Below are 16996 nucleotides of genomic sequence, written 5' to 3' on the forward strand. Positions count from 1 at the left end.
CACAAATTAAGTGCAAAGGCCCATTGCTGGGTATGTTAACCAATGATGCACTAGAACGAGGAAGAGATTTCTCAGAAGACAGTTGCTAAGAGTCTTGGAATATCTGCCCACATCTTGTTCCATGTAAGGCCAGAAGAAACTATCAGAGATCAAACCAAAGGTTTGTGTCCACCACTAAATGTCTATGCCTGTCATGAAGGACCAACAAAGTGACTTGAACACCTAAGGTAGGATTAACCGAAGCCTCCCCTTCTATTGAACAATGGTTTCTGTCGGCACAACAATCCTTTCTCATAATCAAGTGTTTAAGTTGCCGTAATTATAGTCTATAGACTTTTGATAGGGCAATTAGATCTGGATTACTAAGCTTTCCTTGTATTATATCCAATGTGGGTGCAATATTAGGGCCATGGCTCTGTTCTGACCTCAAGTGTAACCAGGTTATTTTAGGCAAACCATCTATTTCCAATAGACTGAGCCAACAATAGGCTGGAGGCAAAACCTTACCAGATGCACCTAGAGCACTAACAACGACCTTTAGTTCACTGCATTGGAAGTTACTCTCCTTGAGTAATGCTCAAGAATCTCAGCAGTGACCGCAGTTTGTAATCTACCTTCTAACTTCAGTAGGAGAGATGATCAAATTAGAAGCGTCATAAAACCAACTGGTTAAAATTCAATATCAGTGCCTCAACCCAAACTATTAGCATAGAGAAATAATCACTTCAGCTAGCTCTGGAACACCCTTAAACCTATCACAATACTAATCACTTTACCTTGTGCAACCAATTTACTGTACACATCCTTAAATAAGAACACAAAGATTATGATTATATTTATGTTTTAGCAAAATACATCTATGTGGATACAGTATGTCGAAGACGATACACTCAGGAAACTGTATTGGAAAGACCTCCTCAGTATGATTACTTTTAGTGGTAAGCACAAGACAGAGATTCAGAATTAGGGGTAGGAATTAGTCATTACAGGGCTGCATGGCTCCCTGTGCCTGCCACGCCCCGATCAATGGTGGCACAAAGAAGGCAGGGCCACAGGGACGATGATAGTATGAAGGGACGAGACCACCGTCACCAGTGAGTGCAGCATTGCCCAAAGTGTTCTTAGGACTCTCTGGGTGGCTGCAGAAGGTGTAGTAGGGTATGCCGGCGGCCGGGCTCCCGGCGACCAGCATACCGGCGCCGGAATCCCGACAGCTGGGCGAGCACAAATGAGCCCCTTGCGGGCTCGCTGCGCTTGCTACGATGCTGGCGCGGTGGTGCGCTATGCGCGCCACACTATCTATTCTCCCTCCATGGGGGTTGTGGACCCCCAAGAGGGAGAAAAAGTGTCGATATGCCGGGTGTCGGGATTCCAGCGCCGGTATACTGTGCGCCGGGATCCCGACAGCCGGCAAACTGAAGACCACCCGCTGCAGAGGCTGCATGGTGGCAGACTGGAGTGTCTGAAAGATTCTCCAGCAGGCACTAGGCACCCTGTTAGCGAAATGTAGGGACCATGGGGCAGTGACGGTGCCACCCACAGAGCACATTCCTAGTTACAGCCCTGAGGATTAGGGTTTTTTATAAGGTAGAAATAAGTATACAATAATGATAGAGGAACACAGCTCTTTCCCAAAAATAGTCACATAATCACCAGGACCTGGCAGTTGAGCTGAAGCAGTCATCAGGAGACGATAAGTGACTGCTGAGCCACCAGGGACAATATGTCAATATTTCAAACATGGTGACATTTCACCACTGTCTACTTTATGAATGTCGACATGACGAATGATGACATATCCATCCTACAGGTATCTACTGTCTGAAAGGTTATTGTTTGTTGTCTGCATATGCAGGTTTTATTTTGTCTTTTCTGTGTTATTTTAAATAATATGGGGTCTATTCATGAAGCAGTGAAAAGAGTGGAGGAGTGAGCCTGTGGAGAAGTTGCCCGTGGGACCAAATCAATGTTGAAGTAACATTTATCAGGTGCCTTCTATAAAATTATATGAAGCAGCTAATTGGTTGCCATGGGCAACTTCTCCACTGGCTTACTTCTACACTCTTTTCACTGCTTCATGAATAGACCCCCATACATTCTCTTGTCTTGTTTAGTTGAACCAAAGTGTAAGACTAATTACTCTATCTATCTATCTATAGTTTTTTTTTTTACTGCTTTTATACTCTGTTTATGGTAACACATTCAAAATAACAGGCACCTGTTTCTCTAAAACTGCATTGTACAAATTAGTTAGTTTAGTAATTATACATATATTTCTATTTTATAGGTTTATACTATGTACTTCCAATGTATTAAAAGGAAACAACAGTCTAATGGGCCCTACACACTTGGCGATATCTTTGAAAGATATCGTTCAAAAAACGAGTTTTATGGTAAGAACTTACCCTTGTTAAAACTCTTACTGTGAGGTACACTGGGCTCCACAAGTCTGGACAATGGGGTGTAGAGTAGGATCTTGACTCGAGGCACCAACAGGCTCAAAGCTTTGACTGTTCCCAGAATGCACAGCGCCGCCCCCTATATCACCCCGCCTCCCAGCACAGGAGCTCAGTTTAATTAACCAGCCCAATGCAGTAGCAGGAAAAGAGATGACAACGGTTAGTAGCCACATACACCACACTCTCATGACAAGAGAAGTGTCAGCGGCTAATGCCATATCAACCCAAAGAAGCTAAGTGCGTCAGGGTGGGCGCCTTGTGGAGCCCAGTGTACCTCGCAGAAAGAGTTTTAACAAGGGTAAGTTCTTACCATAAAACTCGTTTTCTGTTGCGGGGTACACTGGGCTCCACAAGTCTGGACAATGGGGATGTCCTAAAGCAGTTCCTTATGGGAGGGGACGCACTGTAGCGGGCACAAGAACCCGGCGTACAAAGGAAGCATCCTGGGAAGCGGCAGTATCGAAGGCATAGAACCTTATGAACGTGTTCCCGGAGGACCACGTAGTCGCCTTGCACAATTGATCAAGGGTCGTACCACGTTGGGCCGCCCAAGAAGGTCCAACAGACCGAGTAGAATGGGCTGTAATATGAACAAGAGCTGACAGACCAGCCTTCACATAAGCATGCGCAATCACCATTCTAATCCACCTGGCCAGGGTCTGCTTGTGAGCAGGCCAGCCACGTTTGTGAAATCCAAACAAAACAAAGAGAGAATCAGACTTTCGATTAGAAGCAGTTCTCTTCACATAGATACGGAGAGCCCGTACCACATCCAAAGACCGCTCTTTGGGAGACAAATCAGGAGAGACAAAAGCTGGAACCACAATCTCCTGATTAAGGTGGAACGAAGAAACCACCTTAGGTAAATATCCGGGACGAGTCCTAAGAACCGCTCGGTCACGGTGAAAAATCAGATATGGGGAACTACAAGACAAGGCACCCAAATCCGACACTCTTCTAGCAGAGGCAATAGCCAGCAAGAACACCACCTTAAGGGAAAGCCACTTAAGGTCAGCTGAACCAAGAGGTTCAAATGGAGGCTCCTGCAATGCCTCCAAAACCACCGACAAGTCCCAAGGAGCCACAGGCGGGACATAGGGAGGTTGGATACGCAACACACCCTGAGTGAAAGTATGAACATCAGGTAAAGTTGCAATTTTTCTCTGAAACCACACCGACAAGGCAGAAATATGAACCTTGAGGGAGGCCAGACGCAGGCCTAAATCTAGGCCCTGCTGTAGAAAAGCCAAAAGTTTGGCAGTACTAAACTTGGAAGCGTCATAATGGTTAGATGCGCACCAAACAAAGTAGGAATGCCAGACCCAATGGTAAATCCGAGCAGAGGCCGGTTTCCGGGCCCGCAACATAGTTTTAATGACCTCTTCAGAAAAACCCTTAGCTCTTAAGACGGAAGCTTCAAGAGCCACGCCATCAAAAAGACAGCCGACTTAGGTCCTGGTAGACACAGGGGCCCTGAACGAGGAGGTCTGGGCATTGTGGAAGTAGAAGTGGACGCTCTGACGATAGGTCTTGCAGGTCTGAGAACCAGTGCCGTCTGGGCCACGCCGGAGCTATGAGAAGCAGATTTCCTTTTTCTTGCTTGAACTTCCGAATTACCCTGGGCAGGAGTGACACCGGAGGGAACATGTACGGCAGCCGAAACCTCCACGGCACTGCCAGCGCATCCACAAATGCTGCTTGAGGATCCCTTGTCCTTGCTCCGAAGACCGGAACCTTGTGATTGTGTCGAGACGCCATCAGATCCACATCTGGAAGACCCCACCTTTCCACGAGGAGTTGAAACACTTCTGGATGGAGGCCCCACTCGCCGGCATGCACGTCCTGACGACTGAGAAAGTCAGCTTCCCAATTCAGGACTCCCGGAATGAATATTGACGATATTGCCGGTAGATGGCGTTCTGCCCAATGTAGAATCCGTGAGGCTTCCTTCATTGCCAAACGGCTTCGAGTGCCGCCTTGATGATTTATGTAAGTCACTGTGGTGGCATTGTCCGACTGTACTTGAACAGGACGGTTCTGAATCAAATGCTGGGCTAGGTTCAATGCATTGAAGACCGCCCACAATTCCAGAATGTTGATCGAGAGGAGAGATTCCTCTTTGGTCCACCGACCCTGCAAGGAGTGCTGCTCCAGCACCACGCCCCAACCTCTTAGACTGGCATCTGTCGTCAACAGGACCCAGTTGGATATCCAGAAGGGACGGCCTCTGCACAATTGTCGGTCCTGGAGCCACCAGAGCAGCGACAGACGGACCTCCGGAGTCAAAGAGATAATTTGAGACCTGATCCGGTGAGGCAGGCCGTCCCACTTGGCTTGAATCAGCTTCTGGAGGGGGCGAGAATGGAATTGAGCATACTCCACCATGTCGAATGCTGATACCATGAGGCCCAGCACCTGCATTGCCGAATGTATCGACACTTGCGGACGAGAAAGGAAGCAACGAATCCTGTCCTGAAGTTTCAGGACTTTCTCCTGAGACAAGGACAACCTCTGGTTGTGAGTGTCCAACAGCGCTCCCAGATGCACCATGCAGGAACACTTGCTGGAAATGGCGCCCTGGGGCTGGGGGAGGGGCTTCAGGTCTAAGCCTCATCCCGCTTGCTGGCAAAACCACCGGGTACTGTGGGCGATATTAAAATCGGTTTTAAGAGAAAACCTGACATGCGCCCATGCCATACTTGCCTACCCTCCCGGAATGGCCGGGAGGCTCCCGGAAAACGGGTGACCCTCCCGGCCCCCCGGAAGAGCAGGCAAGTCTCCCGATTTACGGGGGTCACCCCCTGCCCGCCGCCCACTTAACGAGTAAAGTGGGCGGTCCGGGCAGGTGATGACGCGATTCTTGTTGAATCGCGTCATCGTAACCACGCCCCCTGCTGTATAATGCCGGTAATCGCGGCATTACACAGCGGGGCGTGGCTTAAATGACGCTGCCCAGAAGCCATGCCCCGTTCCACCTCTGACCCGCCCCCGTTCCGCCTCTGGCCCGCCCCCCTGACACGTCACCTCATTGCCAGCCCCCCCCTGCTGAGCCGACGGGCTGCTCTCTCCCGGAGAGAGCAGCCCAGAAGTCGGCAACTATGGCCCATGCCCTGGTGATCTAGCGGGATCGCCTGTATCCACAGTGTCCACCGCCAGCGCGTGCGGCCTGCCTTCCACTGACCGCACCGGATCGCGATAAAGACCGGGTCCCGCGAGCGGGACCCACTTACCACCTCCCGAAGCGCGGCCACGCGATCCTGGAGAGCCCCAGCCGTGTGTGTCTAACATGAAGAAAACCAGAGCCTCCGCTGTAGGTACCCGGCAACCAGGGCTCGGGAGTGTACAGCGCCGCAGGGGAGAGCTGGAGCTGCAGCAGTTAATGTCACAAGACATTTACCACCGCTGCTGCCCTTGAAGTCTTCACTTTTTACCTCATAAAAAGCTTTTCTCAGGGCTGCTAGGAGCAGCTCCTCTGTTAAGTGCCTGCTTACTGCAGCACCAACTGACAAACTGAGCTCCTGTGCTGGGAGGCGGGGTGATATAGGGGGCGGCGCTGTGCATTCTGGGAACAGTCAAAGCTTTGAGCCTGTTGGTGCCTCGGATCAAGATCCTACTCTACACCCCATTGTCCAGACTTGTGGAGCCCAGTGTACCCCGCAGCAGAAATGACAGATAAATAGTCCATATCTTTCAGTGTGTATGCAACAACGATGAACGATGCGCGTCCCTGCAATCGTTCATCGTTGATCGATCATCATTTAAACATGCAAGCCAATTTGGATGATATCGATGTAAGTAATGTCATATCGTCCAAATTGGCCATACGTATCATCTAGAGATGAGCGGGTTCGGTTTCTCTGAATCCGAACCCGCCAGAACTTCATGGTTTTTTTCACGGGTCCGAGCAGACTCGGATCTTCCCGCCTTGCTCGGTTAACCCGAGCGCGCCCGAACGTCATCATGACGCTGTCGGATTCTCGCGAGGCTCGGATTCTATCGCGAGACTCGGATTCTATATAAGGAGCCGCGCGTCGCCGCCATTTTCACACGTGCATTGAGATTGATAGGGAGAGGACGTGGCTGGCGTCCTCTCCATTTAGATTATAAGAGACTGAGAGAGATTTACTGGAGCTGACTAGGAGGAGTACTGTTACTGTAGAAGTGTAGAGACTGAGTGGAGAGAGTTTACTAGTGAGGACAGTGCAGTTTACTTTATAATCCGTTCTCTGCCTGAAAAAAGCGATACACAGCACACAGTGACTCAGTCACATACCATATCTGTGTGCACTGCTCAGGCTCAGGCCAGTGTGCTGCATCATCTATTATCTATATATAATATTATATATATCTGTCTGACTGCTCAGCTCACACAGCTTATAATTGTGGGGGAGACTGGGGAGCACTACTGCAGTGCCAGTTATAGGTTATAGCAGGAGCCAGGAGTACATAATATATTATATAGTGAGTGACCACCAGACACACAGTGCAGTTTATTTAATATATCCGTTCTCTGCCTGAAAAAAGCGATACACACAGTGACTCAGTCAGTCACATACCATATCTGTGTGCACTGCTCAGGCTCAGGCCAGTGTGCTGCATCATCTATTATCTATATATAATATTATATATATCTGTCTGACTGCTCAGCTCACACAGCTTATAATTGTGGGGGAGACTGGGGAGCACTACTGCAGTGCCAGTTATAGGTTATAGCAGGAGCCAGGAGTACATAATATATTATATAGTGAGTGACCACCAGACACACAGTGCAGTTTATTTAATATATCCGTTCTCTGCCTGAAAAAAGCGATACACACAGTGACTCAGTCAGTCACATACCATATCTGTGTGCACTGCTCAGGCTCAGGCCAGTGTGCTGCATCATCTATTATCTATATATAATATTATATATATCTGTCTGACTGCTCAGCTCACACAGCTTATAATTGTGGGGGAGACTGGGGAGCACTACTGCAGTGCCAGTTATAGGTTATAGCAGGAGCCAGGAGTACATAATATATTATATAGTGAGTGACCACCAGACACACAGTGCAGTTTATTTAATATATCCGTTCTCTGCCTGAAAAAAGCGATACACACAGTGACTCAGTCAGTCACATACCATATCTGTGTGCACTGCTCAGGCTCAGGCCAGTGTGCTGCATCATCTATATATATTATATATCTGTCTGACTGCTCAGCTCACACAGCTTATAATTGTGGGGGAGACTGGGGAGCACTACTGCAGTGCCAGTTATAGGTTATAGCAGGAGCCAGGAGTACATATTATATTAAAATTAAACAGTGCACACTTTTGCTGCAGGAGTGCCACTGCCAGTGTGACTGACCAGTGACCTGACCACACTGACCACCAGTATAGTTAGTAGTATACTTATATTGTGATTGCCTGAAAAAGTTAAACACTCGTCGTGTGACTTCACTTGTGTGTTTTTTTTTTTTTATTCTATAAAAATAAAACTCATTCTGCTGACAGACAGTGTCCAGCAGGTCCGTCATTATATAATATATAATATATACCTGTCCGGCTGCAGTAGTGATATATATATATTTTTTATATCATTTATCATCCAGTCGCAGCAGACACAGTACGGTAGTTCACGGCTGTGGCTACCTCTGTGTCTCTGCACTCGGCAGGCAGTCCGTCCATAATTGTAATACCACCTAACCGTGGATTTTTTTCATTCTTCTTTATACATACATAGTTACATAGACATCTTCTCTTTATCAACCAGTCTATATTAGCTGCAGACACAGTACAGTACGGTAGTTCACGGCTGTGGCTACCTCTGTGTCTGCACTCGGCAGGCAGTCCGTCCATAATTGTATACCACCTAACCGTGGTTTTTTTTCATTCTTCTTTATACATACATAGTTACATAGACATCTTCTCTTTATCAACCAGTCTATATTAGCTGCAGACACAGTACAGTACGGTAGTTCACGGCTGTGGCTACCTCTGTGTCTGCACTCGGCAGGCAGTCCGTCCATAATTGTATACCACCTAACCGTGGATTTTTTTCAGTCTTCTTTATACATACATAGTTACATAGACATCTTCTCTTTATCAACCAGTCTATATTAGCTGCAGACACAGTACAGTACGGTAGTTCACGGCTGTGGCTACCTCTGTGTCTGCAGTCGGCAGGCAGTCCATAATTGTATACTAGTATCCATCTCCATTGTTTACCTGAGGTGCCTTTTAGTTGTGCCTATTAAAATATGGAGAACAAAAATGTTGAGGTTCCAAAATTAGGGAAAGATCAAGATCCACTTCCACCTCGTGCTGAAGCTGCTGCCACTAGTCATGGCCGAGACGATGAAATGCCAGCAACGTCGTCTGCCAAGGCCGATGCCCAATGTCATAGTACAGAGCATGTCAAATCCAAAACACCAAATATCAGAAAAAAAAGGACTCCAAAACCTAAAATAAAATTGTCGGAGGAGAAGCGTAAACTTGCCAATATGCCATTTACCACACGGAGTGGCAAGGAACGGCTGAGGCCCTGGCCTATGTTCATGGCTAGTGGTTCAGCTTCACATGAGGATGGAAGCACTCAGCCTCTCGCTAGAAAAATGAAAAGACTCAAGCTGGCAAAAGCAGCACAGCAAAGAACTGTGCATTCTTCGAAATCCCAAATCCACAAGGAGAGTCCAATTGTGTCGGTTGCGATGCCTGACCTTCCCAACACTGGACGTGAAGAGCATGCGCCTTCCACCATTTGCACGCCCCCTGCAAGTGCTGGAAGGAGCACCCGCAGTCCAGTTCCTGATAGTCAGATTGAAGATGTCAGTGTTGAAGTACACCAGGATGAGGAGGATATGGGTGTTGCTGGCGCTGGGGAGGAAATTGACCAGGAGGATTCTGATGGTGAGGTGGTTTGTTTAAGTCAGGCACCCGGGGAGACACCTGTTGTCCGTGGGAGGAATATGGCCGTTGACATGCCAGGTGAAAATACCAAAAAAATCAGCTCTTCGGTGTGGAGGTATTTCACCAGAAATGCGGACAACAGGTGTCAAGCCGTGTGTTCCCTTTGTCAAGCTGTAATAAGTAGGGGTAAGGACGTTAACCACCTCGGAACATCCTCCCTTATACGTCACCTGCAGCGCATTCATAATAAGTCAGTGACAAGTTCAAAAACTTTGGGTGACAGCGGAAGCAGTCCACTGACCAGTAAATCCCTTCCTCTTGTAACCAAGCTCACGCAAACCACCCCACCAACTCCCTCAGTGTCAATTTCCTCCTTCCCCAGGAATGCCAATAGTCCTGCAGGCCATGTCACTGGCAATTCTGACGAGTCCTCTCCTGCCTGGGATTCCTCCGATGCATCCTTGCGTGTAACGCCTACTGCTGCTGGCGCTGCTGTTGTTGCCGCTGGGAGTCGATGGTCATCCCAGAGGGGAAGTCGTAAGCCCACTTGTACTACTTCCAGTAAGCAATTGACTGTTCAACAGTCCTTTGCGAGGAAGATGAAATATCACAGCAGTCATCCTACTGCAAAGCGGATAACTGAGGCCTTGACAACTATGTTGGTGTTAGACGTGCGTCCGGTATCCGCCGTTAGTTCACAGGGAACTAGACAATTTATTGAGGCAGTGTGCCCCCGTTACCAAATACCATCTAGGTTCCACTTCTCTAGGCAGGCGATACCGAGAATGTACACGGACGTCAGAAAAAGACTCACCAGTGTCCTAAAAAATGCAGTTGTACCCAATGTCCACTTAACCACGGACATGTGGACAAGTGGAGCAGGGCAGGGTCAGGACTATATGACTGTGACAGCCCACTGGGTAGATGTATGGACTCCCGCCGCAAGAACAGCAGCGGCGGCACCAGTAGCAGCATCTCGCAAACGCCAACTCTTTCCTAGGCAGGCTACGCTTTGTATCACCGCTTTCCAGAATACGCACACAGCTGAAAACCTCTTACGGCAACTGAGGAAGATCATCGCGGAATGGCTTACCCCAATTGGACTCTCCTGTGGATTTGTGGCATCGGACAACGCCAGCAATATTGGCCCTCATTCCGAGTTGATCGCTAAGTTTTTCGGTCGCACAACATATTCGCAAAGTTGCGTTAATGTAGTAAATATGCGAACCTCCGCCCCCAACGTATTTTTGCACATTCGTACGCAGTATTACACAAAGTGGGCGTACGCCAAATGACATCGCAGTAATGCGAAACCATCGCAGCATTGCGAAATCATCGCAATAACACATACTTAATCGTAAAAATACTAAGTTTGAGTATATTTACAAAGTTTTGCGTAAAAGTGCCCACTTTTAAGGTAAAACGCACAAAAATGTTTTTTTGGCCTATTAAGTGCAATGACACCTTTCCTTTTAAAGACCACAAGCCCTTTTCAATTACGAACCCAATTAGTGTAATGATTGATAATGTTCCAAAACAATTAAGTGTGAGAATAAAAAAAAATTAACACTTTGTTGCCATAATTGGCCATCAACATGTCAAAGTGTAAAATTTTATTTTTATTTTTTTCACTTTTTTAATTTTTAAAGGTGTTGTTTGTGAATGAAGGTGTTTACATGTTTCTTAACACAATAATCTCCTTTTTTTTTTGGTAAAAATGTAACGTTAGATGTGTGTAATTTTTTGTACAAAACAAATTCTGCCTGCCAATCTGCTGATCCTTTTTTGCATTAATAAACACAACACCCGGTTAACTTTAATCAACTTTTTTATTTTTGTATTTGTTAATATTTTTTTTTTTTTACAAATAAAAGAATACAAGTCAAGCAAATTTTTGCAAATGGTCCACACAATCCATCATTCCTTGCAGGTGTTGGCTCATGGTGTAAAGTATCCCTGAAAAACTTGTGGGATCTCCAACTGCAACATCTGAAATTAAGATGCAACACAAACATTAATAACTTAATTACATTACTTATTAGCCAAGCAAGGCGCAAAGCACACTTAAATGCTGGCATGTCCAAACTGCTGGACTCCAGCTGTTGTGAAACTACATATACCAGCATGCCTTTACACAGTTTTGTGGTCAGGGAATGGCAAAGCTGTGTCAGGGCATGCTGGGATGTGTAGTTTCTCAACAGTTGGAGTGCCGCAGTTTGGACAGGCCTGCTTTAATGGCAAAGTTACTACATCCTGCCTGTTTTATGGTACAATCATTAGCAGAACACACAAGCCTGCTCAGCCTTTTTATCAGATTTTAAAGTGTTCCAGACCATGTGTTACATTTACTACTATGTGAGTTATATTTAAGATGGAACGTTGCCCATAGCAATCAAGCAAAAATATGATTATTATATTGTAGAAGTGGATCCCAATTTTTTAAGTATAATCTTATTGATTGCTATGTCCGACATCCCATGTTAAAGATAACTACCATCTTCGTCAGTGTGACACCATGTTGGCATTCATTCCCATTTGTTGTTTTATTTGTTTTGTATTTTTAGTGGGTTGGTCCTGCATCATCACACTGCATATCTACATCTTCAGAAGGCCAACATATCATAGCATTCCCACACTCCATGAAAGCTGCCCTTACTAAATAAGTGCAAACATGTTTGACTTGAACACTTATTAATTTTGAGAATGTAACTTTCACACAAAAAAACAGTGTGTCATTAGGCTGCATAACAAAGTGAAGCATGTGATTTTTAAGTGTAAATATTCAGACTACACAGGCCCAAGTGTAAAAGGCAAACATACTAAACTCCACTCAGGTCTAACTGTTTCCCAGAAAAAGTAACACATATAAACCCTGTTCTCCTGGCAACCCTGGCTACCTAATGAGTGTCAACCTAGAGTGGACACACAAAACATTGCACACATACACACTGTACATATAATGACACTCACAAATATGTAAAGGCAACATGTACACCATGATGAAATTTTTAAATATTTTTCCAGGGTCCAAGAATTCAAACAGTACAACACTGCATGTTTTGGCATTGTAAGTGTAAGTGGGTAATCATTTTAAAAAAAATTAAAATATACTTACTTTCCACGGCAACATCCAGACTCCCGGAACGTTCGGCAGGGGCTTCCTCTGCCCATTCACTTGGTGGGGATGTTGGCTGGATGGGGGAAGGCGGCTGGATGGGGGAAGGAGGAGGGATTGGGGAAGGAGGAGGGATTGGGGAAGGAGGAGGGATTGTGGAAGGAGGCTGGATGGGGGAAGGAGGCTGGATTTGGTCCGCAATTTCAGAGGGGGGGTCTGATTGAGAGGGCGAGGGGGGCGGAGAAAAAGTTAAAGCAATAGAGGGTGAGGGTGGTTCAGATTGTGATGTTGATTTTGAAGGAGAAGGGGTATGGGAAGGAGGAGAAGGGGTCCCAGAAAGAGATGGAGAGGTGTGGTGAGAAGGGGAATGTAAAGTGGAGTGGGCCAGGGAAGCTGATGGGGCCTGGGAAGATGAGGGGGACTGGGAAGCTGAGGGGGACTGGGAAGCTGAGGGGGAGTGAGAAGGGGAGGGGGAGTGAGAAGGGGAGGGGGAGTGAGAAGGGGAGGGGGAGTGAGAAGGGGAGGGGGAGTGAGAAGGGGAAGGGGGTGGGGAGTTTTGCCGTTGTTGTTGTCCTAGAATGATAATATTGTTCAAATTGTTCAAACATGATAAATTACATAGTAATCAATTTGTTTTATCAATGTTCTGTTCATTGTTAAATTATTTGTTTTGTTCCAAAGAAAAGCAAACATGTTAAGATCCTCTTCATGTTGGCCACAGCAAACAAAATGAGTCTAAAATTTAACTTTGAAGCTCATTCCTTAATCTAGGCAATTGAGTCATAGTGATTGGTCTCAGCAACATCACCAGATTACTATTCAAGGCACCTTATTATATAGGCTGCACTGATCAAGTATTGTGGATTAATTTCCTGCCTGCTTCTTATTTTTTGTAAACATGCACTTGTTTGGTGTTACTTTGCTACAGTCAGTACTGTTTTACCTAACCACACACAGTGTCCTAATTTCCATAAAAGGGCATTGCAGGTTGCAATTAGCCTACCACTTACTGTAAAATGTCTGCAAATCCAAGGGGTTTACAGCAGGTATTGAGTAGGCAATTGGCCAAAAGCATGTGCAGTGCAGGGGTGGCAGATATAACATGTCCCGAGAGAGTGTGTTTTTTTTTTTAAATTTAAAATTATGGCCAGGGTAAATACATGCAGCTTTATTTTAGCCTTGCAAATTTTTGCACCTGATTTAACACACCCCACCCAAAACTTACTCTCTCTGCACATGTTACATATGCTTCCCCTGCAGTGCTCATTGTATTTAACAATTGTTACTTAAATTACGGAAGGCCAAAAATTGGAAAATAACACATTAGCACAATTTAGTGCAAAAAACTTATGTAAGGTAACTTACTTCGTGTATGCAGCGCACGGATTTGATGGCGGATCTCCGCCAACAAATCTGGAGTCCGCCTACGGAGATCACTCCACCTCCTTTCGAGCTGGATGATTGTCCGCCTGCTGCGGACTCGCGTCCGCAGCAGGCGGCGGACCTCCGCGTAGGCCTCGCGCTTCACCCGATTGGGGATGAAGCGCCCAACGCGGCCTACGCGGCGGTCCATCACCGCAACCAGCACGCGGAGCTCCCGCCTGGTGAACGGTGCTGCACGCATCATGGCAATGGCGTTTTCCTTATTTGGGCATATATTTATAGTGTCTGTTAGCATGTGATTGGTCAAAAATCTATGTTGTCATTTCTATTAACTTTATTGATCTTTGCAATGCTGTGAAAAGCAGAGTGTTATTTGGCACGAGCGTAAAAACGCAATAGCAGAAGCGAAAATGTTTGGTACACAAATTTAAGCAAACAAAACACACACAGAGACAGACTTTAGTTACAAATACTAAACATATCTGTGTACTCACCACAGTTCGTGTGATAATTCAGCTGGACAGTCACAAAGTGTGAAACATTGAGTATCATTTGTTTGTGTGTTTGGTTACATAATCAGGATTTGATGATATAAAACAAATAAGGACACTATTTAGCAACATTACAGTATTTAAATTTCAAAATAAACATTGTAAGCTTAACGTGTTTTTGTATTTTGAACCAAAAACAATTACACATTCCAACACCACAAAATCCGTACCCAATCACTTTACAAGATCATACAAATTGAAATCATGGTTTATAAAACAGAAGCATACTGTGTTGTATTATTTGGCCAAATATAAAATATATAAACACTATACCTGAAATATTCTGCTACAATTCTTGCCCTCACTTGGCTCCCCCTCCGTGTCACACTCCCCCCACCGAAGCGTGGCACAACCCCTGGCTCCTCATCAGGCAATTCCTCTGCCTGAGGAAGCTCTACACTACTCCTTACCGCGATATTATGGAGTATTGCGCACAGGACCACTATTTTACTTGCCATCTCCGGCGAATACATGATGTCGCCACCAGTGCGGTGGAGAACACGAAACCGCCCTTTCAGGACACCAATTGTGCGCTCCACCAGCTGCCTAGTGGCAGTAAGCGCGGAGTTAAATGCCATCTGTGGTCCTGGCCTGGGATTACGGTAAGGAGTCATGAGCCAGGGGGTGCAAGGATATCCACGGTCTCCTGTTGGAATAAAAGCAAAAATTTAGATCTTAAAATTTTAAAATTTAATTTTGTTTTAATCAAAAATATTTGAGCAACAACTCACCCAATAACCACATGTCTGGTCGTTGACTTGATCTTAATCTCTGCCATATCCCTGATTGTCTAATGACATACGCATCATGGGAACTTCCAGTAAACTTTGCGTTCAGGGAAAGGATCTGGAGGGATGGCCCACAAACAACCATTACATTCAGAGAATGAAACAGTTTCCTGTTTCTAAAAATTTCTTCATTATGTTTTGGTGGCTGAATAGCTACATGTGTGCCATCCACAACCCCAATAACATGTGGGAAGCGACTACCACCTTCCGCAAATTGCCGCTTCACCACATCTAGGGCACCAACATCCAAAGGCATAGCAATAAATTGCTTAACACGCTTGAGGAAAGCCTGGCAGACACGTCGCAGGACCTTACTGAACTGGCCCTGCGACATGCCAACCAGGTCTCCAACCACATGCTGGAATGATCCTGTGGCCAAAAAATGTAACACTGCAAGGAATTGTGTCAATGGTGGTATTGCTGTAGGATACCGAATTTCAGACTCCAGATCACTCTCTATTATGGAGAGAGTGTCTAGGATTAGATGTGGTGGCAGCCGGTATCTACGCACCACCACATCATCTGGCATCCCAAAAAGTCTGACACGGGTTCTGAAAATTGGTGGCCTAGCACGCCTCCGTTGCCTTGGTTGATGAGGAGCCGGCTGTGGTTGTGGGGCTGGCGGTTGGGGTGGGAGTGCTGGCGTGGGTTGGGGAGGTAGGGCTTCTGCCGCAATATGTATTGACATCACACACTTTTTGGAGAGAATGTTAAGAAATGTAAAAAAAAAATAATTCAAAGTTTTCCAAAATTTTACACAATAACTGTTTTTACAATTGTGGTGTCAACTTACTGCAGGAGCGTACATTTTTTCTGTGTTGAATTCATGTCCAAAATGCAAAAATAAAAAGCAAATAAAACTAAATTTAATATTTGGATATAAAAAACATATATTAATGCAAAAAAACTTTATTAAAAAAAAATACCAAAAAAATAAGAAATTTAGTACCTAGTCCAGGAAAGACAAACACTACTTTGCAGATCAATCCTGGAAAACCCAAACACTTTGTTTAGCAAACTTTAAAAAAAAAAAAATTAAAATTTTAACAAACACAAACAAGCACCAACACAGGCCAAGGACACTTACCTGCTCCTAAAGAAATAAAGTCTTGTTTTTGTGGACCACACCCAAAAATGAATACAAAATTGGTTTTTCTCACCAAAAAGTAAACTCCTACAAGAGAACACAAATGACAGTCAAAAACAGCATACAGACACTTCCAACAAACAAGCTCCAACACAGGCCAACGACACTTACCTGCTCCTAAAGAAATAAAGTCTTGTTTTTGTGGACCACACCCAAAAATGAATACAAAATTGGTTTTTCTCACCAAAAAGTAAACTCCTACAAGAGAACACAAATGACAGTCAAAAACAGCATACAGACACTTCCAACAAACAAGCTCCAACACAGGCCAACGACACTTACCTGCTCCTAAAGAAATAAAGTCTTGTTTTTGTGGACCACACCCAAAAATGAATACAAAATTGGTTTTTCTCACCAAAAAGTAAACTCCTACAAGAGAACACTAATGACAGTCAAAACAAAGAAGCACGGGAATATTTTCACAAATGGACTTGCAAAATATATATGTGTTATAAAAATTAAAATATTAAAATGTATTTAAAAAACTTGCCAACACCAAAAAAAAAAAAAAAAAAACAGAATACTCACAAACGAAAATACCCACAAAAAATGCCACTGTCTATATTCAAAACGCAAAGAAAAGGACAAAGGTATGCTTGACAATTACTCACTCTGCCAATTCCACTATCACCTTCCCGCACAAGCCAACAACTCAAACGCCAAA

The 16996-nt window shown here is 45.2% G+C and overlaps 1 protein-coding gene across 2 annotated transcripts; it reads right to left on the reverse strand.

Moving 5' to 3' along the window:
• Positions 1 to 11163: 11163 nt before the first annotated feature.
• Positions 11164 to 16089, reverse strand: LOC135055925 (putative nuclease HARBI1). 2 transcript variants are annotated; one of them, XM_063960527.1, is made up of 5 exons: positions 15129 to 16089; positions 14671 to 15043; positions 14341 to 14362; positions 12464 to 13036; positions 11164 to 11337 (listed from the first exon to the last, which is right to left on the reverse strand). In XM_063960527.1, exons 1-3 carry the CDS (start codon positions 15871 to 15873, stop codon positions 14359 to 14361), a joined length of 1122 nt encoding a protein of 373 aa, XP_063816597.1. In that variant the 5' UTR covers positions 15874 to 16089; the 3' UTR covers positions 11164 to 11337; positions 12464 to 13036; positions 14341 to 14358. The 2 variants fall into 2 exon arrangements, with proteins under 2 accessions (XP_063816597.1, XP_063816596.1); XM_063960526.1 differs by having other exon boundaries at positions 14341 to 15043.
• Positions 16090 to 16996: the final 907 nt, after the last annotated feature.

This window comes from Pseudophryne corroboree, chromosome 3 (genome assembly GCF_028390025.1).
Source record: "Pseudophryne corroboree isolate aPseCor3 chromosome 3, aPseCor3.hap2, whole genome shotgun sequence".
Taxonomy (NCBI): domain Eukaryota; kingdom Metazoa; phylum Chordata; class Amphibia; order Anura; family Myobatrachidae; genus Pseudophryne; species Pseudophryne corroboree.